The 23,013-nt window shown below is 39.4% G+C and overlaps 1 protein-coding gene across 8 annotated transcripts in view; it reads left to right on the forward strand.

Moving 5' to 3' along the window:
- The window catches only part of TBC1D19 (TBC1 domain family member 19), a 112,978-nt gene that overhangs the window by 88,990 nt on the left and 975 nt on the right, over positions 1-23,013 (forward strand). For 6 of the 8 annotated variants that reach the window (XM_074322099.1, XM_019743920.2, XM_074322113.1 and 3 more), the window contains 5 exons: positions 10,801-10,833; positions 13,380-13,489; positions 15,661-15,752; positions 17,118-17,239; positions 22,204-22,274. In XM_074322099.1, coding sequence (XP_074178200.1) covers positions 10,801-10,833; positions 13,380-13,489; positions 15,661-15,752; positions 17,118-17,239; positions 22,204-22,274 — 428 coding nt within the window. The remainder of the gene's footprint in view (positions 1-10,800; positions 10,834-13,379; positions 13,490-15,660; positions 15,753-17,117; positions 17,240-22,203; positions 22,275-23,013) is intronic. The other 2 variants (XM_019743921.2, XM_074322109.1) reach the window with 2 other exon arrangements.

Raw genomic sequence — 23,013 nt, forward strand, 5'->3', positions numbered from 1 at the left:
AATAGGTTCTAGAAAGATTTTCCTTGAGAATAAAAACAGTTTAATCCTTAATGAGGTAAACCCACAGCTGTTCATAATCTTAATTCTTCAGAATCATTTCTTCTCTCAGATAGTTTTAGAGCCTTACCGGAATCAGGGAGGAGTCTTCTCTGGGCAACGAGTCTGAAGTGGCAGAACAAGAAGAGACAAAAACCAGTTGGTCTGCTGTCCCTTTATTTTTCACTTAAGGCAATACCAGCACCATTTTTACATGACCCACCCTGTTTTTCAACCTCTGCCAAAGACAGGAGTACTCTGAAATCTCAAGGACACCTCTACCCTCCCCCCCCACACACACACACACCCTAAAACTGGCCTGGCTTTCTGGGTCCCAGGGGCCCACACAGTGGTTTGCTGGCAGCTCATTGACACACTCTGTCCCTGACCAGGCAGGTGCTTACAAGGGACAGAGGTTTGCTCCCTCACCCACCCTCCCGTGATCCCCTTTCCTCTGTGGAAATGACAGGCCAGAGTGGTGTCACACACAACCCTCTCACCTCACTTGAGGCCTTGTCAATGGACAGATTTTTTTTCTAGTTGATTCATTAAACAACTGATGAGCAAAATTTCTGAGTTGAGGGAGACTTCTCACAGGTATTTTATAAGCTTTTCTTGCTTTTATTCTTTGTTCAACATGAATAATTTGTCTTTATTCACTTAATAAATACTTACTTAGCCAGCTCTGGCTCCCTCTCCTAGGTGGCGAGCCACAATAAAAATGCCTGCTGCTAGGGAGCTTACATTTTAGTGAGGGAGACACACAGTAAACCAATAAATAGCTAATGGATGTCATTTCGGAGTGATGAGGTGAACAGTGAAAAGGAACAGGAACTGATTACAGGTAGGGAGGTGAGGGAGGGCACGGGCATTTTAAATAAGGTGGTCAGGAAAGGTGCCTGCCGGTAACTCTCACGTCAGCTCCAAGGGAACCGTGACCTTCATAGTTTGAATGACCAACATATCTAGCACCTAGACTCACACACAACATAAAGTCACTGATCAGCAAACATTACTAAATGAATGAAGGAATGAATGTAAAAGAGTATACAGGAGCAAGAATAGAAGCAGGGAGACAAGACTTACATATAGATCTGAATGAGACTCAAACAAACATCAGAATTTGCTAATAATACCTTTTGTATCCTATAAGACAAGAGAAAATAATTGCTAGTGAACATCAGGTAGAGGAGTTTTAGGGCTCTATAGCAATGGTTCTCAACCAAAGCCACGTCCACCCCAGAGAACATTTGGAAATGTCTGAAGACACTGGTTATCATAGTGTGTGTGGGGGGAGAGGTGTACTAAAGGCTCTTAGAAGAAATAATGAAAGTAGATCATTTTAAATCTGCTTGCAAGTGTCAAGTGGATAAACAGCAATGTATTTTTGTCATCTATATTAATTAAATAATTTAAAACATCTTGTAATCCAAAATTCATTTGATGTGTAACTTTAGACATAAATTGAAACCTAATTTAAATTTTATTTAAACTATGACTTTATTTAAAGTATGACTTTTAGATTGATATTTAAATATGGATATGTTCTGATGTTTGGGGAAATTTTCACCACTAAAATAAAATAACAAAGTCGTATTCTGAAGCTCTAATTCAGAAAGATAATGGAAATAGTTAGAAAACAATGTCATCATTGTCCTAATCCCCATTCTTCCTGACCTGTAGGCTACATGTGGAATGAGAATAAACAGAGGAAGTGATTATTTCAACAAACGAATTAAATAAACAGTACTGAGTAATCCCAAATGAAAGAGTGTAAAAATTTGCTTTCAACTGGAGTGATGTTAACGTGAATCAGATATGAGAGTTATGGTCCAACTATAAATGCTAAGTATTAATAGAGACAGTGAGGAAATGAAGGGAAAATATTTAGTAAGTGCAAAGCATGCTAATATTTGGGGTATTTTCTGAGTCATATTTGCTATTTATATCTCCCCTAGTTCAAAATTTATTTTTGTTGACAGTGTTTACCATTCTGAGCTATGCCAAAGCCCCGTTAAACCATTACTTTATAAAGTTATTCCTTTTGAATGGGGTAGGTAGTTAATATTTTAGACATTCTTCAGATAGCTAAAGGAAGGCTCAAATCTTAAGGTAATCATTCACAGCAGACTTGCAGAACTCTAAGGCCAGATAAGAGACAGTGTCCCAAGCATCCCAATGGCTGTAGGAAGTAAGGCTCTTGGATGATGGCCAGGTGAATGAAACTCGACCCTTGAAAGACAAGTGATGAGAGCCAAAGGAAAGGATTTTTGAAAACCTGCCCAAGAACATGACCGCCTCTGAGATCAAAGAAATGTCCTAGGTGGTATGTGCCCTTTGGTGTTAATGGATTCTTCAGTGCTTCTTATGCCTCCTACTTTTGTTTGCCAGAGTCAGACTTCGTCCTTCTTCAAGAAAGTGGACCGTGTACCCTCTTTCAGGGTCATAAGTCCTGGTTTAATTAAGCTGACGTGAACCCTTATCTAATACTGACCAGAAAAGATTTTCTTAGGTATAAGCTGATACTGAAATGTGGTACCATCCCTTCTGACAGCATACGAGGTCGGACAATTAAGTTCGCGACCTCATCCTAGGAAAAGGGCTGCATACCTCATTGCTAAATATCACTACTGTCACCTTCAAATTACTCCCCTTGGGACGCTATGCACTGATGCCAGCATCTGGTCCACCCTTCAAAGCAGTTTTGAAACTCTTTTTCCTGGAATGGCCATCAGAGCTGTCGTCGTATCACCCTTAATGTCCTGAATGTCATCAAAATGTCTTCCTTTTAATATTTCCTTGATCTTTGGGTAAAGAAAGAAGTCATTGGGGGCCAGATCAGGTGAGTAGGGAGGGTGTTCCAATACAGTTATTTGTTTCCTGGCTAAAAACTCCCTCACAGACAGTGCCCTGTGAGCTGATGCATTGTCATGATGCAAGAGCCATGAATTTTTGGTGAAAAGTTCAGGTCATCTAACATTTTCACACAGCCATTTCAGTACTTCCAGATGGTAAACTTGGCTAACTGTTTGTCCAGTTGGTATAACTTCATAATGAATAATCCCTCTGATACAAAAAAAGGTTAGTAGCATCGATGCAACAAGTTCGCAAACTTAATTGTCAGCCCTCGTAAAATAGCTACAGTTATTGTGCACCTGCTGACCACTAAAGACTACACTGGGGCACTTTAAATACATTACCCCATTGGTGTTTAGTACAACCCAGTGGAGTTGGTCTTATTTATCGCCATTTTCAGAAATGAGGGTAGAGACTCAGAGTCCTGGTAGCTCGTCCAGAGTCACACAGAATTTGAATTTATGTCTATGACTTTGTCGGCCATTTATAATTCAGCACTGAGTTGTTTAGAGCCGCCTGTCCTATATGTTAATTATTTATAAGTGAGTTTTTATTTTGTTTTATTTACAAGCCTTGAGTATCTTTACAATTGCTTAAGGTCCCATCATTAACCATGTATATTGAGCATCTCATTTGTGGAATGCTTGTGCTGGACGCTGAAGGTAATACGCGGTGTGAACTGTGGCCCTTGCCTCATACAGCTTATAGGACAGTTATAGATTCCAGAACTTGGAGGAAATGCAGCGAAAGTGTGATTGACCGTGAGTCACCTTACTACATGCCTCCTTTTTTGTTGCTTAACAGTTGACTAATTCATTCATTGTAAGTCTCCTAATTAAAAGTGCTTTGTGCTGATGAAGGTATTCCTACACTTAGCATATTCTTAATAAATATTTGTAGAAGATGAAAATACTAATAGTGAGGTCTTCAGTTCTGACTACCTTAACCTGCTTGGGCAATGCTTTTGCAGTATCTTAACAGTGAAAGGAAAAGTTTTTGCAGTAAGAATATAGGGGTTTTGTATAATAATAATAGAAATCTGCTTTGATATTTAGTATTTTAGAAGGATATAATATATACATATATTGCTGTAAAGCATCAAAATATGCCTTCTATTTATTAACTTATTTTTCTTTCCTATGTCAACCTTATTGTAGAAAGGTAGACAAGACTTTTTTCATTACTTGTTAAAAGTCTATAATTGTTAAAGGAAATAAAATGAAGCAGCAGAGAGAATGTAGGAAAAGATGGGTGTGCATAGGAGGAAAGAGACTCAGCCAAAGATAGAAATGAGAGAGACTTTGAAGAAGAAATACGGTTTTGGGGCCTCCTTCTAAGTGCTCCATGGAGCTAGAGCTGGTGGCTATATTGGGAATATTGACTTTTAATGGGAATCTAATCTGGTTTTGACATTTGTCTGTTTCTAGAAAGGAAAAGATTTTTAAATCAGTAAAGAATCTTACCATTGGAAGATTCTCATGTGACCCGTTTTCTCCGGATCTCACAATTTTTTCTGCATTTACTGTAGACATAATTGTTAAACATTGAATTTTAGCGTTAGCTATTTCAGAGGCAATTTTAGTCCCTTTGCAGGACAAGCAGTTGCTGAACCTCAGGAGGTTCAAGGACTTTCCTTAGATTACCCGACGGGTCTGTGGCGAGCCCACTGTGGAATCCTGGTCTCCTGACTAGATACCAGTACTTGTCTTTCTGCTTCTCAGTCATCATCTATTCATCCGTCCACCCATTCATTTGTTTAGCAGGCGTGTGTTCATCAAGTATGTTCATGGCATCGTGAGATGCATGCAAAGATGAGTGGAACGGATTTCCTGTCCTCCGGAGCACGCTCTTAAATAGCTAATTATAACACAAAATATAATGAAATTAGAGTGGTGGAAATGTGAACAAAGTGCCACGAGAATACAGAAGAATACGCACTTAATTATGATGAAGAGACCAGGATGTTTCTCTGAGGTTGTGCCTGACCTTCGTGAGATTCTGATAGGCTGAGTAGAAACCAAAAAGCATTTAGGATACAGAGTTACCAAGTTCAAAGCTACCGAAGTGTGGAAGTGCATGATGAGTTCTGGTGATTATAGATAATAATCTTGAACCACAGGCTGTACCACAGTAGGCATGGAGTCAGGAGGTGTGACAAAAGGGGGGCTCATGGGGTTGGCGGAATGGGCACGGGCATCAAGAGGTACTCACTTCTAGTGATAAAATAAGTAAGTCCTGGTGGTGTAATGGACAGCATAGGCACTATTGTATAAACTTTCTATGGTGACAGATGGTAACTACACTTATAGTGGTGATCATTACACAGTATATAAAAATGTCAAATCATTTTGGTGTACACCTGAAACTAATCTAATATTGTATGTCAGTAAAAAAAAAGGGCAGGGGGGAGATGTATCTCAGGTTGTCATTGTGAGTGGTTAAGACCAGATCAAAGGTTTTGAATTTCATTCTGTAGACACTTAGCCTATTTCACAAGGCTAGAATATGAATTCCATAAACATAGTGGAAATATATTCATTTTGATAGCTCCAGAGGTACAGGGAAGGTTAATTGGATGACTAGGAGCTCAACGAATATTTGGTGGATGTCTGAATGGTCAGTAGAAAACCCTCAATGAATATGGTGTAGAGGTCTTTTTCATGGTCTCTTTAACATTTTGGGACGATAACCTGAATCATTATAGAAGTTGGTTGGAGCGCTGAGAGTTTGGGAGAAGGGCTATCAATTAGGAGGCTCCTACAGGTCCATCGGTAAGAATTCATCAGAGCCTGATTCAGGCCTGGCAGTAGGAGGAACATGAATGGTTGGAAAATGGGAGAGGTAGATTCTCTACGGTTTCATATATTCATTCCATCAACATTTAATAAGTACCCGTTATATTCTGGGCACTAAGCTTATCTCTGGAGATGGAGTAAAGCATCGTTTCTGCACTCAAGGAGTTTATTCTGTTAGGAGAGAGAAAAATGAAAAATGGTTACAAAACATTATGATAAGAGTAGGAAAACATCAGTTGTTAAGCCCTGACTTTGCGTCAAGCGTCGTGATAGGCGCATTACATATTTTATTTAATCTTCACAACCTCTTCGGTATTATCCCCATTTTATAGGAGAAGGCAGGTCTATTCCTAATTTTTGTAGGACTCAGGCAGGAGAACAAATGGAGGCCCACTTACCTTAAGTCTAGATATTTAAAAGTTATAAATAAGATGAATAAACTGATAATAAAGTCTACTGTGTTATCTTGTCTTGACAAATATATCTTTATAACAATCTGGAAGGCCAGGTTCAGATTCAGAAGTCTCAGACTCCTCAGCAGTCCCTAGCTTCTGGTATCCCCACCCCTTCTCATGCATGGCTCCACCCCACACCTGGACAGGTGTCATGCATGGGGACTTCCTAGGTCCAAACGTTGTTCTCATCTTCCACAAATAGCCACCCTTGGGCCACCTTTCATCAGGGCGGTGGCTCCACCAAAGAGGAATGTGGATTCTGGAAGCTGGCTAGGGGCTTTTGGGCTGGGAATTTCAAAGTCCTGGGTACCTGGGTTGTGGTCTGAAAGGAGGGACATGGGTCCTGGGTAAGGGGTACAGTCAGAGGAGGTCCAGAGCAGGGCTCTCACTGTCCCCCTCTCCTCCCCCCACCCTTGGTCTGAGAGCAGTGCTGTATGAGGAAACAGGTTAATGAACGGCCCTAAGTGAACATAGGTAGAGTGGTATAGCCAAATCCGTTCAGGATTGTCTAGGTGCGTAGAGGAGAAGGGGAACCTCAGTTAGTCAGGGCAAGTCAGTTGATACAAGAGTACAGATTAGTGAATTGATTGGGGGTAAGGAGGAGGGAGCCAGGGAGATCCTTCTAGGAGGAGTGTTGTTTAAAATCTTGAAGGGGTGAGGCTGGGACAGGGCTGGAGATGGAGGAGAGCATTGCCTAAGCCCCAGAGGCTGGAGGAGGGGTGGCAATCAATTTGGTAGGATTAGAGTTGTTCTTGTGGGTTGGGTAAGAGAAATGAAGCTGCTGGCATCCGATTGCAGCCAAATCCTGAAAAGTTAAGTACCCTGTCTCCTGAAGCAACAGGAAAGGAACACAGTCACACTTAGGTATAAGGGCTGAAGGAGACCTACAAAGCAAAGGTGACCCAAGGCTTTCTTCCCTGAAAACTAGGGGGGTAAAGAGTTCTTTACAGCAAGAAAATCCAGAAGGAGGTGCAGAATACTGGGCTTTTACAGTTTGAATTACAGGTTAATAATGAGATACTGGTGGAAAGAGAGAGGAAACAAGTGTGAAAACCAGGTCCAGGACATAGCTACTGTTCAGGAGTAAGCTAAACAGAGAACTGGCCAACAACACAACAAAAAGAAGAAAAGCTGAGCAGCAGAAGTTTCTGAGACTCAGGGAGCCTGATCTGGTAGGCGCAAGTTTGAGAAGGAGGTTTCAGGTGCTGGGGGCCAGGCCACAAAGAGAGGAGATCCCCGGATTCGGAGGTCAGAAGTTGGGGTACTAGGGCTAGAAACCGAGGAGTTGAGGATATGTAATGAGGGAGTAAAGAAATTAATTTAGATGATTTTCAAAAAAATGAAGCTTGGCTTCAAGGGCAGGAGAGAGATTAGAGATTTGTCAGATGGGAAAGTAGGGTCGAGGGGGAAACACTGGACTTTTAATTATGTTGTTGAGGGTATTTATAATCAGTTATAATGTCCTTGGCTGAAAGGTGCACTGGAATCACAGACACTGACGATACGAGTACTGTGATAAGCCGTCCCACCCCTTGTCCCTACTCCCCCATGAGTGGGAGTGAAGAGCAGATGCCACCACAGTCCGCCTCCAGACAGGCAACCTCCGTAAACTTGCCCTGTCTACGGCAATCACCAGACGAAGCCCAGGGCTTCCAGATCAGCCATTATGCAGTGACTCTCGCCTCCGTGGCTCCCATGGCTCTGTTATCAGTAAGGCCTCCACCACTCCCCGACCTGTCCTTTCTATCCCACCATTACTTCTCTTCCTAGCACTTATCCCTGTCTGATGTACATTTGCTTATTTTATCATGATGTTAATGTCCTTAATAAAAAGTATGCTCCAGTTGTCAGAACAGGGCCTGGCACATAGTAGGGGATCAATACATATTTGCTGAGTAATGCACATAAAGCAGGCAGACGAGAGAATTGGCGGGGCAAGATGTCAAAGCAGAAGTCTGCAAGCTTTTTCTGTAAAGGGCCAGATGGTAAATAGATTAAATTTTGCTGGCCACAAACAATCTCTGTCGTCTATTCTTCTTCTATGTTTGTTTAAATAATCCTTTAAAAATATAAGAGCCATTCTTAGCTCACAGGCCGCATAAAAACAAGCCACGGACCTGACTGTGGTTGCCAGCTGCTGTGAAAGTCAAGGAAATGGGATTAAGAACACAGGTGAAGATGTTAGCTCTGAAAAAGTAAAAGGAGACATCGTCCTCCGAACACCTCCCTAAAGGGAGATGAGGAAACAGATGGAATGTGAAGAACGTTTGGGGTAAAGAACAGACAAGTGAGGGAGTTCATGTCAGTGGCGTGAACTGAGGAGGAAAAGTGAGTTCTGTAATTGCATGTTAAACACTTGAAGAATAGGAAAGTGTGGAAGGGACGGGGTGGCTAATCGAATAGAGATGAACAAGAAAATGAATAAGCAGACAGGCTTCAGCCCAAGTTGGACCACATGAACCTGGCGTGTTCTAGAAGATGAGGGAAAAGTGGGAAAAGGTAGATGCTGAGAATTCTAGCGTGTGAAGCCTAACTACGCAGAGGCCCCAGCATACTAGTTCACAGTAATATTGGATTTTCCTCACACTCTTTTTTGATCAAGTCACTTCTAGCAAGAACAAAGACATATATATGAGCTAACTGGTGAATGATAATATCAATAAATAACTTTTATCAAGGGCCCACGCTATTTATTTATCAATGGCTACGCTACAGCCATTATTTCACTTGATCATATTATGTAGGTTCCAGCATGATCTCTGATTCACAGCTTCGAGTAGCTAAGAAACTTACCGAAAGGCACAAAGTTCTTAAGTGACAGAGCTAGATGAACCCAGTCAAGTTTGTCTGACACCTGGTCCTGCTCTTAACTTACCCCGATACGGTGCTAATTATTGGGTTACTATCAGTGTAGAAATCCTGTCCTCATTGTCTTCTCCAGCATTTTTATAATGTTTCAGATGAGGACGTAGCTAGTGCACTTACCAAATTTTTAAGTAATGTGGAACCAGAAACAGAGAGTAGGGGATACGTCAGATAGAATAATGAGAGGCCAAGATTATCTCAAATTGGAATGGTTCACCAAAGACTAGAATAAGAGATATACTAGAGATAAGAATATGTAATCATTTACTTAGGTCACAGACAACTGCATGAGGGCACTGTGTCTTCGCTGTGTATTGTGAAGAGAAAAAAAATGATGAGAGGTCTGAGTCACCTCGCTTTAAAGACGGGGGTGGAGTGTACCTTGTCCAGAGGGAAATAGAATAAGGAAGCTATTCAGGACCACTTTGGAACTGAAGAACCATTAAAGAAACTCACAAGGTCTTCAATAATTGAAAAATCATGTATTTTCTTTTTTAAAAAGCTCATAAAGTCTTAGAGCAAGATAAAATGAAACACCTGGCAGTGGTGGAGGTGAGGGGAGAGAACAATGTCCGCAAACATGTCTGAACGTTTGCAGAGAAGACAAGTTAGACGTGTTCTGTATGACCATTGTGTTCAGTGTTGGGAGTAACAAGTGAGGGTTACAGGGAGGCAGAGCTGGGTTCAGTATGAAAAATAACCCCCCAGATTAAGACTGTTCAGAACTGGGATTGGTTGTCACACTGGGAATCAATGCATCGCCTAGAGCTGGACGTGTTTTCAGTGGAGACGGAACGCTCATGTACTAGAATTTACTCTAGATGACCTCTGAAGTCCCCACCAACACTGAGAGTTTTGGCCTCTGAACATGTAGGCTGAATAAAGCATTTCTGTGCTATTTTTCAAAAAAGTAAACTTCTCAGCCTTCTCCCCTACTGTGTTTGCAACCTGATTTGGTACAATTGTTAGATACACACTGTGTATACTGTGGTGTGTATATTACAGAACCTAAGCTGTACAAATTCTAATTTTTCACTTACATTGCAACAAGATGTTTAGCACCCCAAGATAGGCTTTGAGAATTTCTTTGAAATAGATGTGTAATTTACTTGTGTATGGTTCTTGTCAAAGACTACACTGAATTTGTACTGTATTCCTGCCAGTATTTTTTTTTCTAAACCACATTCTATGATATAATCTTTGATAAGTTTACAAAGGAATACATCTACAGAGGGTGCCAAAAAAAAAATGTATACACATTTTAAGAAAGGAAAAAACTGTGTTAAAATTGTGGTACTCAGTACATACCTATAACAAAAGATGAATACAAGTCATGTGTATACATTTTTTTGGCACCCCCGGTATACAAGAGGTACCTTGAAATGCTCGCTTATCTTTTAACAATTAGATTCAAATATGCAGGATGAAGTTGTCTCAGGAGGACATAATCAGTTGACTTTCTGAAGGCATTGCAATCACTTCTTAAATGTAGTTCTGTGATCTGCCTTGTTCTGTTTTTGCCCTGTTTTTGTAACATAATATTCAATGTTTTAATTTTTCAACGTTATCAATAGAAAGTTGACTGGGTATATGTTGAAAACCTGTAGTTTGCTTTTCTAAAGATATTAAAAAAGCATATCTTGTTAGTTACCATCACTAAGTCTTTCTGCATTCGTGAACAAAGTTGAAACAAAACTAGGAAAACTTTCTATTTTCAGTTTTACTGCTCTAAAGTTTACCCAATAATTCAGTGGATGTACTAATTGAAAATAAATACTTTTTTGTTTTCTTAGGTGTAATCCCTTTTCATGGATTTTCAATGTATGGTAAGTTGGGCTTTAAAATATTCTCTGTTTTATTATATACTTTAGAAAATTAAATATGAAGAGCACTCTTCATATCATATCACCCACACACTTACCAAGTTATTGTGGATAGTTTTAAACATTGAGTTTAGTATTTGTTTATTTATATGTCCAGTGGAAAAAAATTAAAGCCTCATCATAATGGCTCAGATTGACAAATCAGTGTTAGATCATGCTGTGAAAGTGGTTCTGTGGTTTGCCATTTCTGATTCAATGGAAACTAGAGATACACGTTAATATTTAGTTCTAATCAGTGTAAAATGAGGTTGCTTAAATTCTTGCACTAATGCTCATAAGTCTTTTGAAAAAATAATAGATCAGAAAGAATGTGAAACAAGCGACCACACTGAGTTTGTGTTCATGATTTCTCCAGACTAGTGGGATGTACTGCAACAATTACACTGAAGCATTCGGTCATCCTGAGGTACACGTGGGAAACACGTGTGCAAGCTCAAGGGCCCTGAGTGCTGAAGCTGTTCAGAACTGGTCCCCCAAGACATGCCACTTTGGCATGAGGATTGTCTTGAGCTAAAGGCAATTGAGACCCTGTGGGCTCAAGAGAAACTTTGACCTCTCCCCTAAAGAATTTAAATTAGGGGTCTTGCCTGTAATAAAAATTGTTGGGCGGCTGGATGGCTCAGTTGGTTAGAGCGCGAGCTCTCAATAACAAGGTTGGCGGTTCAATTCCCACATGGGATGCTGGGCTGCACCCCCTGCAACTAAAGATTGAAAACAGCAACTGGACTGGGAGCTGAGCTGCGCCCTCCACAACTAGATTGAGGGATAACGACTTGGAGCTGATGGGCCCTGGAGAAACACACTGTTCCCCAATATTCCCCAATAAAGTTTATTTAAAAATAAAAGAATTCTTACCAGAAGTAAATTTTGATGACCTGTATGTATGTCAGGGTCAACACCTACTTACCGAACATGTGCTCTTCTTACCATCCTGTGAATTGTCCTCCGCTCCTCTGAAGCCTCAGGCCCCCATTCCTGAGCTCAGAATGCCACGTAGCCCTCATTTTCCCTTTCTGTCTCTGAACCTCTGCTGCATGTGGTTCTCTCATGTGTGTAGGGCTCCTGTATGTATGAACTTAAATTCGATTTTCTCCTGTTAATATGTGTCATGTTGGTTTGATTATTAGACCAGCAGGAAGAACCTTTGCAGGGTAGAGGCAAATTCTTTCTCCCTAACAGGCTTCCAGGCCTCCCGTGCCACTGAATGAGGAATGCAGAAGCTTAATGAAGGTTAGCGGAGGAAAAATTCTCTACTTAATACCACTTAGTTATTTATTTAATTACTTTATTAGCTTCAGGTGCACAAAGCAACATCATAGTTAGACATTTACACCCCTCACAAAGTGATAAATACCTCCCCCACCTACTACTCCTGATACCGTTTATAGCTGTTACAATTCCATTAACTCTACTCCCGATGCTGGACTCCACGTTACATGTGAACTTGTTGAAGGTTGTTGTCCCCAATGTTGCTACTACCCCCAACCTTTAGGCTAAACAGAAATACTCTGAATCGGCAATAAATGAACGCTTTTCCCTGTAAAAAGCCCATCAGTGTCCAACATCAGACAAATGTGGTGAATGACATGATATAAAACTCCTAAAACTCACATACAGAGAAGAGGACTCAGAGAACCTAGGAACTTCGCATCGTGCCATGCGTGCTTGGAGGTGCTGATCGGGACGATGAGTGATGTAATGTAATTGTTGCTCTGGATACCAGTAGTCTGGAGAAATCATGAATTATAGGGCTCTCGGCTTTATTCTCTTGAGCAACCAAAGTTTCATAACGTAATCCGTGATGTTATAATGACCTTTCAGCATATTTCTCTTGTATACATATGTGAGGAACTTAAAGTAGAAAACCAAAAAAGGTTAAGAATATGAACTTTTACCTCTAATAACAAAAATGGTAGCCCTTTTATCCTGTTTTAATAATTCTAACTGCAAGAATTTCTCAAGTGAATAGTTCTTAGATGGTGTACTTGAGTGATTTGGAAGACAGTTAAGTTTAAATCTTCCAACAATTCTCAGAATACAAACTACATCAACTAACTCCTGCCCATTCACAGTTCTGGTCGTTTAAATAGGCGAAGGCTTACACACCCGAGGGGAAATGTTCATTAAGGAAACAGAGGATGCAGGATGTTTGATAAAGAGTTTATACATGTACACTATTTTAGACAAATGTGTTAAGCACCCACAAATACTTGAGCAGTAACCTCTTATTTAGAACCAGTAGAACAATCATCAGTCATCCAAAAGGAACCCCAGGTAGCACTTTACCATTTCAGTTTTAGTTACTATATTTCTTTCCAATTATACTACTTATGGCTTTTAAAAATTGATTCAAAACTTTTCTGTTTAAACTTGCCTGTGAATGAATGTTATTACTATAAACTGTTGACTTATTCTTTCATGTTTATGAACTTATTTTTTAAATTGTAGTGGTCCTGCAATATTGTCAATTAATTCTTTTATTCTTTCAGTCGCACCTCTTTGTTTTCTCTACCATGAACCTTCCAGATTGTATCAGATGTTCCGTGAGATGTACGTGCGTTTTTTCTTCAGACTTCATTCCATCTCTTCTCATCCTTCTGTAAGTTCATAAAAAATCGGATCAAATCAGACTCTAATCTGTTCTCTCTTCAGAAAAAGTCTCCTCCCCAATTAAATTATAAAGCAGCAAATCTCAATTTGGGATGTCAGGCAACACGTTTCTATAGGAGAAATGAAAGAGAAGAAGAAATTTTGATATTTAAATATTTGGGTGATAATTGGAGAGGAAAAGTTCCTTTATCAGTTGCATTTAAATGATATTTTATATGTTAAAAGAAAAACAACCTAGAAATCTCTATTATTCTGTTTGACAAAGGTGCCTGCCTTGTTTGAATGCTGATTTCCTCATCTGTGAAATGAGGTACACACTGTTTCTGGGGCGCTGTAGAGAAAGAAGTCTACCAAGCACCCGGTAGTGCCTGGGTCGTGGCAGGTGTCCAGGAAATATTAATATGTGGCGGCTGTTTTTATTGTTGTTACGATCACCATCATCATCTTTGTTCATGAAAATCAAACATTTACTTGTCACTTATTTTTCGGTGTCGTGTTTGGCTAATTATCATACTAGATATTTTCTTTGTGTTTATTCAATGGGTACCTCCTTCGGCCTCAATATGAAAGTCAAGGAGAAGCATATTGGGAGTTGAACATTTTTATCATCGTATCTTTTCCCCCCTATGAGCCTGAGATAAAGCAAAGTTTATTTTATTTCAGTGATACTTTTTCCACTTTGGGGCCTGCTTTGGTCTACTTGTCAGTAAGTTGACTTGACTCTCCAGAAGAAACACTAAATTGGAATGTGTCAGGGCTACCAAATTTCCCCAAAGAGGAGACTGTCCCTGCTGCTAAACTAAACAGCTGTCCATTATCCCACCAGCTGAATCCTCTGTGTTCCTATTCCACCTTCCTCTGTCTCCAGTTTTGCCCTCAGACATCCTAGTGAAAGCTGGCCAATAACAGAAACCCAGGATGTCACAGATGAACAAGTGAAGCACCACCAATCATCTCGGGTTACGTTACTTCTCTCAGAGACAGCTTATTTAGCGCTTACCTTTCATGCATGTTTCATCTAAAATCATCAGAAATACATTAATAATTCTCTTTCCTAAAACCTCATTCTCAGCATCAGATTTCTTACACCCACCTTCTGTACCATTTTATGCTTCAGACTCAGTTCACAGCCATGGTGTTTTTTCCCCTGTGCAGAACTGAAGCTCAACCCTGAGCAATTCTGGGGATTCCTTCACTATCCCCACACTGACCCTGCCTGAGGTGTCCTTTTTCAGTGAATTGATGGGGCCAGCCCTGCCTCTGCCCTTTCTTTACTCAGTGGAATCGAGACTTACAGGCGGTCATCTCCTGTTCCGGCTTGCAGCCAGACTGAGCTATTTGGAACCATGACAGCCTTTTTTCTTTAGAAACTCAAAAAGAGGATTAAAACTTCCATACAAAGATCAACCCTGAGGAATGCTGAGCCGCAAGAAAGACTTTATTGAGAGTTGTCAAGTAATAAACATACTTGAAAAACCATCTGCTTAAATAGGTTACTTCCTGTACTCTACAAATAATCCCCTTTTATAAAAGTAGATTTCAGTAAAAAAAAATAAAAAATCTTTTTACGAAATAATGAAACATTCTTGTTTGATAACTTTCTGATGCAAATTTCAAGCAATGAGCAGCAGTCAGTCTTTCCCTGTGGATAGATTTCAAAGACAGAGTGAAAAAAAGGCAGGAAATACTTTCCCTGATGGGTGAGGCAGCTGGCAGAGAAGGGACAAAAGGGTGTGGTTATAGCACCAGAGAAATACCTGGAAACTGGAATGCATCCAGAAAAAACTAATTTTGCTGGGCTTAACTGATAATATAAGGCTTACAGAGTAGCAGCTTTTCTATGAAATGATGTTTTCCTTGGACACTCTGAACATTACATACCAAGTTATGTGGGGAACCTATTGTGTTAAAATGGAGGCCCCTTAGAATATCTGTAAGAGTAGGTTTCCATGAAGAGGAACAAAATGTATCTTTAAACAGTGTTGGAGATCATTAGTCCATTTCCTGTTCTTGACTCTTAACAGTATAAAAACGATTTATGTTGAAAAAAATATTTATGTTGATAATATTTTTCTCATTTCCATCTGAATTATTTATCAGCAGAGTTAAATTTTAAATACTAACATATGTATTTCTCTTGTGATTTATTATTGTTTGCAGGGTATTGTGTCACTCTGTTTGCTCTTTGAAACTCTTCTTCAAACTTATCTCCCCCAACTCTTTTATCATCTACGAGAAATTGGGGCCCAACCGTGAGTGTTTTTCTCTTAACTAAAGAATAGATTGACGTCAGAAGTCTTTTTCACATTATAAAGCACTTGCAAATATGCAGTAATTTTTCAGAGAAATTAAACTAGCAATTTCCCCAGTAAAACAATTATCAAGTAGCAAATTGTAACTCTACCTTGTGCCAAAAATTCTTGGAAGGATTATTTGCTAGGGTTTTTGTGACTGGTATAAGAATCACCAAAATGAACTAATTTCTATTCGTAATGAAAGGTGTTGGCCAAAATTGAGGCAAAGAGTTGGGGAAACAAATAGAACCTGAGAAATGTGATAATACTAAAATTAAGTCAGTTTAGGCTCAGTTTATCAGAGAACAACTAATGAAAGCTATCTAGGTTAAAGTTGGCTGTCTTTTAATAAAGGAAACTAGATCAATTACCTACCAATGGTTTTACATTGTGACTCTTCCTTTCAAAAATTTGAATATGTGTTCATATTTCTCAGTATGAGTTATTGGTGAACATGCAGGGAACCCTGGTCTTCAATATTATCTGTTCTCTCTTTTTAAACTAACAACGTCTAAGGCAACAGAAGTTCCCAAATGTTTTATGGATGTTTTGTTACTGTCTTGTTTTCGGTGCAACCATTTTCCCCTGTTGAGGAGGGCATATTTGAAAGAAGGATTAACTCTTTGAGGCCACAAAAGGATTTAATGGGAAGCAGAACAGTTTAGTATTTGTCTTCTCCATACTTGAATCCATATCAGATGGATGGGTGAGTGAGTGGGTGGGTTTAAGAGACAGGCTCAGATTCAAATTCTGTCTCTACTAAATTGTATAAACCTGGTAAAGTTATTTAAGTTACCTATTCTCAATTTCTTTCTTTATATCACGGTATTTTCCTTGTGTTTAAAATCAAGAGAATCTTAGAGAGAGAATATAATTTATTGAATAACAAAAATATGCAGCTAATATCTTAAGCTCTCTTCAAGTATTTTGCGAGGCTTGCCTGAAACTAAGACTGTAAGGTCACCTCATTGATAGTGAATTAGTACACATCCTGAAAAATTAAAGGTAGTAGTGAGTTTTCTAAAGGCCGAATGAACTATAACATAAAGGAGGGCCCAGCAGATATAATTGTTCCTCTTAATACTTTGAGACCACTAATTTGAGGACTCATGGTTTCTCTCTCACCATTGTACTTTTGCAGGTTTTAAAAGAGTACTTCAGTTATAAATGCCCAGGTGATTTCTAAGACTCACAAAGGAGTTACTTTAACAATAGAATCCCTTGGACTCTTCCAACCTTTTGTAAGACATTGCTTTTTGTAAAACAAACAAAGAAACAAAAAACCTACTGGTAAAATTCATTTTCTTTTTTCTTTGCTTACAGACTTCGCATATCATTTAAATGGATGGTTCGGGCTTTCTCTGGATACTTAGCTACAGATCAACTCTTGCTTTTGTGGGATAGAATTCTAGGGTACAACTCTCTGGAAATTCTTCCTGGTAAGAGTAAGTGCTTGCTTGTCAAACACATACTGTTTCTTTAGCAAAGCCCTTTTCCTTTCTGACATGCACCACCTGTATTTGGAGTTTGAGGCTCCAGTTACGTCCCATTTCTAACTCATGAACATTTAAGAGATTTGTGTTCCTTAGAAGACAAGGACTGAGGTTCTGCGATCCGGGTCCTTCCGTGGAACCTCCCAGCACCAGTCTATTCCTTGTCTGTCTCCTTGGCTCCCGGAAACTCCACTTCTCCTCCCCCCCGCCCTTCCCTTTAGTCCAGCCAGAGTTTACTGCCCCTCAGCACCTGTGAGGCCTGTGCAACAGACTGCAGATACATTCTCCTCTGCGCTCCGCGGACCGTTAGCATTTGTTCTGTGCTCCTCGACGACTACCTCAAACCCAAACTGGCACTAAGCCTCCCCGCATCACTGCCGTCTCAGCTCTTCTGGACTTCAGTTTAGACTGAAGTCAAAACCTTTCCCTTTTTGCTCATAGTCTCTGACACCTACCCTGGTGGCTGAATTTCCCTTTTAGATATTCTCTTAAGCCAAAAATATTTCATGGTTGTTGTTTTTTGTTGTTGTTATTTTTCTTCAGGAAGCCACCGATTCATCTCTTATTTAACAATTAAGCAGTTCTTACGGCCGCTGTCTCACAAGACAACTCTATGATAACACATAGGGCACAGATTTGTCATTAATTACATTGTTTTGCTTCTCTTGTACTTTGTACTCTCCGTTATTTTTATCATTGGGATTGTCACAAAATTCAAATAAATACCAGGGATGCCAAAAAATATATATATACACATTTTAAGAGATGTTATCTATGTATTATTTTTCGAAATTGAATCGAATTACAGTAGCAATGTCTAGTGTGACATTCATTTAAAAGATGGTGTTAACCAAGTGAATGCTAGTGCCATTCATTGGATTACAATTTTAATACAGTTTTTTCCTTCCATTTTTTGGGCACCTTCCGTATTACAAGGTTTTCACAACAATGTATGGAGAGCAAAAATGTTGGCAGAGTGCGGGGTCTGACCTTCTCCAGTTCTGTGATACGGAACACATTATTTAAACTGTGAGCCTGTGTTTCCTTCCCCTACATTGATTGATAGCATTGTAAAGACACCTTTCTGGGAACTTGTGGAAATAATGCTTAATTGAAGAAGACTCTTTTCTTGTAAAAGATTTTCTAGGTACCATATTAACATACTCTTAAATGCTGATAGGTCTCAAGTAGTTGGATAGCACTTGAAAGGGAACAGTAGAGTAATGATAAAGGTCCAATGAAGAGAAATATTGTCCCTGGAGTAATCAGAGATATCACTTACCGATGTTTTTAACAACTCCTACCTAGTATCCTTCTGTATTAATTGTTTTTAAAACCCCTACAATAGGAGTTAGGACACAATGGTCTACCCTCCTCTCTTTTGGCTGAATGACAGTGACATATGTAACCCAGACATCGCAGTCCTAGAAGGCATCAGGTGTAACGTTCATGTTTCTGACAGGCGGTCCTCGTCTTCTCTTTGAACCCTTCAGTATAGGGTAATCCCTAGCTCACCAGGTAGCCCATTTCATTTCTGGATGATACCGCTTGCTAAAATGTACTCCTGTGAAACCAAGGTCACCATCATGTTTCTTCTACTCTCACATACCCCGCTTTCCCCAAAGTCTTCTGTTTTTTAAGCTAAATAGACTTGTTTTCTGCTACCATTTCTCAGGCAACAGAATTTTAGACTTCCCACCACATAACTCTCCTCAGGGTATGCCCTAAGTTTGAAAAGTATTTTGTGTAGCTTTTCTTCTCATTTCAAAAAAGATCTTAGGGTATATGAAAGAAAGGGGTCCAGTATTTTCTGATAATTAGGACTTTCCAAAAGTAGAATGGGCTTTTTAGCTGTCACCTAAAGGCTTAAAGGTTTTGTACTATGAATTGGAAGACTTTCCACAGCTCTGCCTATTAAAACCTGTCATTCTGTGACTTCTCACCCCTCAGCAAACAGCAGTAAAAGGGAAATGCAGAAATAAATGAATACTGCATTTGCACTGAGCAGGCATGATGCTGTGAGCTCAACACCTTAATAAAACAGTGACTGATGAAGAGGTAGGACTGCAGTCCAGACTGTTGCATCCACCTACGTTCCCTGAGTGTTTCTAAACAATGACCAGGGAAGGATTCTAGAACATGTAGAAATGGAACTAGACTGATGTGAGCTCCCCCGTCATGGAAATCAAATGAAGAGCCACAGAGGAGCTAATTTTATGTAGATGTGCACAAATTGCTTTTGACGATTTCAAATATTTTGTGTTATTTTTTGGTCTGCATGTTTTGGGTCCACCTGTTTTGCTCAAGTGAGTTATTATATAGTCTTTAGAAATATTGTAGTAAATATTACTGGCTTTAATTGTGAATTAATTAGCGCCTTTTGAAGAACAGTTTAACACAAAGGTATCTTAATATTCTTGACAGAGCTGTTTAAAATTAAAGTAATGAGAAGAATTTAAAAGAGCAAAAGTAAATATTGACATTCCTATATTTCATATGAAACGCGATTTCAGTGGGAAATATCCTACAGTGTAGACCTTTTCTCCTTGGCAGACAAACCCGTTGTGCGGAAAGGCTGGGTAACACAAACATGGGGTGGCCAGAAAGGCACTTCTGTGATGTGACACCAAGATAAATAAAGGTCGTGAGCACATGAGCATTTCAGACACTGAGGTCAATTAGTGAACTACTCTTTTCCCCCCTTTTTATCTACATTTGGAAAAACAATTTCCTGCCCTATGAAACTCTTTCCTGCTATAGCAGAAACTTGGACCATCCTGTTAAGCTTTCACCAACTCTGTTAAATCATACATAAAAAATGAAGTAGTGATCACACTCCTTAGTTTCTAAAATGTCTCCATTGTCAAATATAGTTCCCAATATTAGGAAACTAAAGAAGGTGCTGGTCCACATAAATGGTTTTTTTTTTTATAATCTTGTAAACATAGACGCTCAATGACTCTAAAGTATGTAAGTTTTCTCTTTCTCAGTTAAAGGGTAAATTCTTTATCCCAAATCCCTTACACAACTCGTTTACATATTCAATAATCCCAGCTGATTTGACTTTTTAAATTTTGTTTTACCACTACTGTTTTTCCCCCAGAATATTTCTAACTGCTTCTAATGGCTTTTTTGCCAACCTGTCCAAATCCGTTGTCCCCTAGAAAAATGCCTGTGTGTCCCCATCACTGGTTGCACTTGCCCACTGTCCTGTGAAGTTAGAGGCCTGGATCCTGACTTGTCCTCCTCAGGCGTAACCACCCACCCGTGTGAGCCCAGGACCCAGGGCGTCACCCTCCATTGCCATCTCTAGAAAAACGTTCTGAGCGACAGGAGAGAAGACAGTTCTTAGGAAAGCACACAGATTTCCATGTCAGGGATAGTTCATGTTGCTTACCTTCAATCTCAGTGACATCATCACGTAGGGGTTAGATGCTTTAGATGCTTGGGCCAGAGCCAGGGTTGTATTCAATCTACCATTTTCTACCTGTATAACTCTGAACATGTCACCCAAACTCACTGTGCCTCAGTCTCCCCATTAGTAAAATGGGGCTAATAATAGTACTTAATTTATAGTGTTGGTATGAGAATTAACTGGTATTAGTTAATTCTCATACCAACGCTATAAATTAAGCGTTTTTACTATGGGTATTATCATTATTCCCATAGTAAAAATGTGTGTGTGTGTGTGTGTGTGTGTATATATATATATATATATATATATATATATATATATATACACACACACACATATTTAATTTGCATTAGCTATGAAATATACTTAGGAACCAGTCTTCCAAATAACTTTGAAGATTCCTTACCATTCATTTCCTAAACTTCAAGAACTTGTTGGGTAGTGAATGCATTACCATCAGTAGTGATGAAAACAAGGCCGGGGGCAGGGGGAGAAGTCAAAAGTCGTCTGTCCCCAGGCAGCACTGGTTCCTTACCAGCATTGCCTGCCTCTTACATGGGTCCTTGCCTTGTTCATGGTGACTCATTCCCTCACATGGGGTTTTATGGGAGATTACACAGAGGGTGCCAAAAACAGGGATACACATTTTAAGACAGGAAAAAACTGTATTAAAATGGTAACACTCAATCTATACTGATAACAAAGGATGAATACAAGTCACGTGTATGAATTTTTTGGCACCCCCAGTGTAATGAGAAGTACTGCACGTTAGCGTTACTCTTTTTCCATATACGTATGTTTAATGGAAACAAAAATCCAAATGTTGTTTTCTACTCAGAGTATAATATTGACCTTCAAGATGTCCTATAATGGTTTTCTTTCAAAGTTTCAACTTTTTCCTACAGCCAACATAAATGCAAATGTCAGAATCAATCCCACAGCAGCCCCCCCCCCAGACATATCCATTTGTGACACTCTAAGAAAATTCAGTGCTGAGTATATTATAAACATGTAAATAACAAAATATTATAAAGATGTTTTTAAGAAAAGGCATTATTGGCACATTTTTATCAGGATGCCTTTTCAATGAAACATGATGTGGTATATTTAAAAATTCAGGCTCCAGGTAACTTTGCAGAAGCCTATCTATTGGATTAGTAAGAAACACCTGATTCAAAACAAACCTTAATTTATAGGACAGTCATTAAATCTTCATGTTATTTAAAAACGGTTATAATTTAAGTTGTAGGTATAAAAGAAACAATTTATAAAATGGCTTTTTTGAGACCACTGAAGTTTTCTTTTTACCCCAACTTAGCCAGCAGGCACTGTTCTCCAGAGGAGACGATTTCCATTCATCACAAGCCCTTAACTCAGAAGGCAGGCGTGCAGTTGTGCAAAGCACGAGTTCTGAGCTCTCATAGTGGGCTGTGGGCGTAGCAGTTAATTTGCCGGGCTGATGAGCAGGCCAGCAGCTGAAATAGTGTGCATTCTTTTCCAGTCCTGGCAGCTGCTGTGTTTGCTTTCCGAGCAGTCAACCTGATGGAGGTGACATCACTGGCTGCAGCTGAAGTAAGGATAAGTTTCACTCCGATGGGATGGAAATAGTTTCTGAGAGATTGCCAGCCTTTGGCACTTGTGTCTCAGATGCATAAGACACACTTTACCCAGAGCCTAATTTCTTAACTTGGGTAAAACCTGTAAGTTCTGAGCTAAGTAATAAGAAGAAGTCAAAACTCCTTAACTACTTGAAAATAATCTTCTTGCAAAGAAGTCATAAATAAGGTATTATAGGAAATCATTACGGGAAACAAGAAAACCTAGTAATTTGAATAGAAACTGTTGTCTTACGTGGCGTTTTCGTCTTAGTGGTCACATCCACGTGTTATGCTCATCGAACAGAGTAAAACTCGTTGAGAGAGTTAAAGTGCATGTATTTGGATGATATAGTAAAGCTACATGGGCTTTTTTGGTTGTTTTTAATTGTGGGTTAATTATTTAAAGCTGGTTTCTTTTCAATAGTGTAATTTATACCTGAAACATGGTTCAATTAAATAGTGACTTACCATATTAGTCAAGTTTTTATCTCTCATGGAAATGTAAATTTTATTCTTAAAATAGCTGCCTGAATTCTTTATTTAAAGGGAAGAGGATGTTTATGCGTCTCGCAACTGAATAAACATTAGTTCCATCTCAAAATGATTTCCTGAACTCAGTTACTTCTTATACTAGTACAACAGGACGAGGATTCCTGATGTACGTTTATTTATAGAAGCAAGTTGAAATGTTAGACCTCTTATAAACTCATGCT

The sequence above is a fragment of the Rhinolophus sinicus genome, linkage group LG02 (genome assembly GCF_036562045.2).
Source record: "Rhinolophus sinicus isolate RSC01 linkage group LG02, ASM3656204v1, whole genome shotgun sequence".
NCBI classification, from domain to species: Eukaryota; Metazoa; Chordata; class Mammalia; order Chiroptera; family Rhinolophidae; genus Rhinolophus; species Rhinolophus sinicus.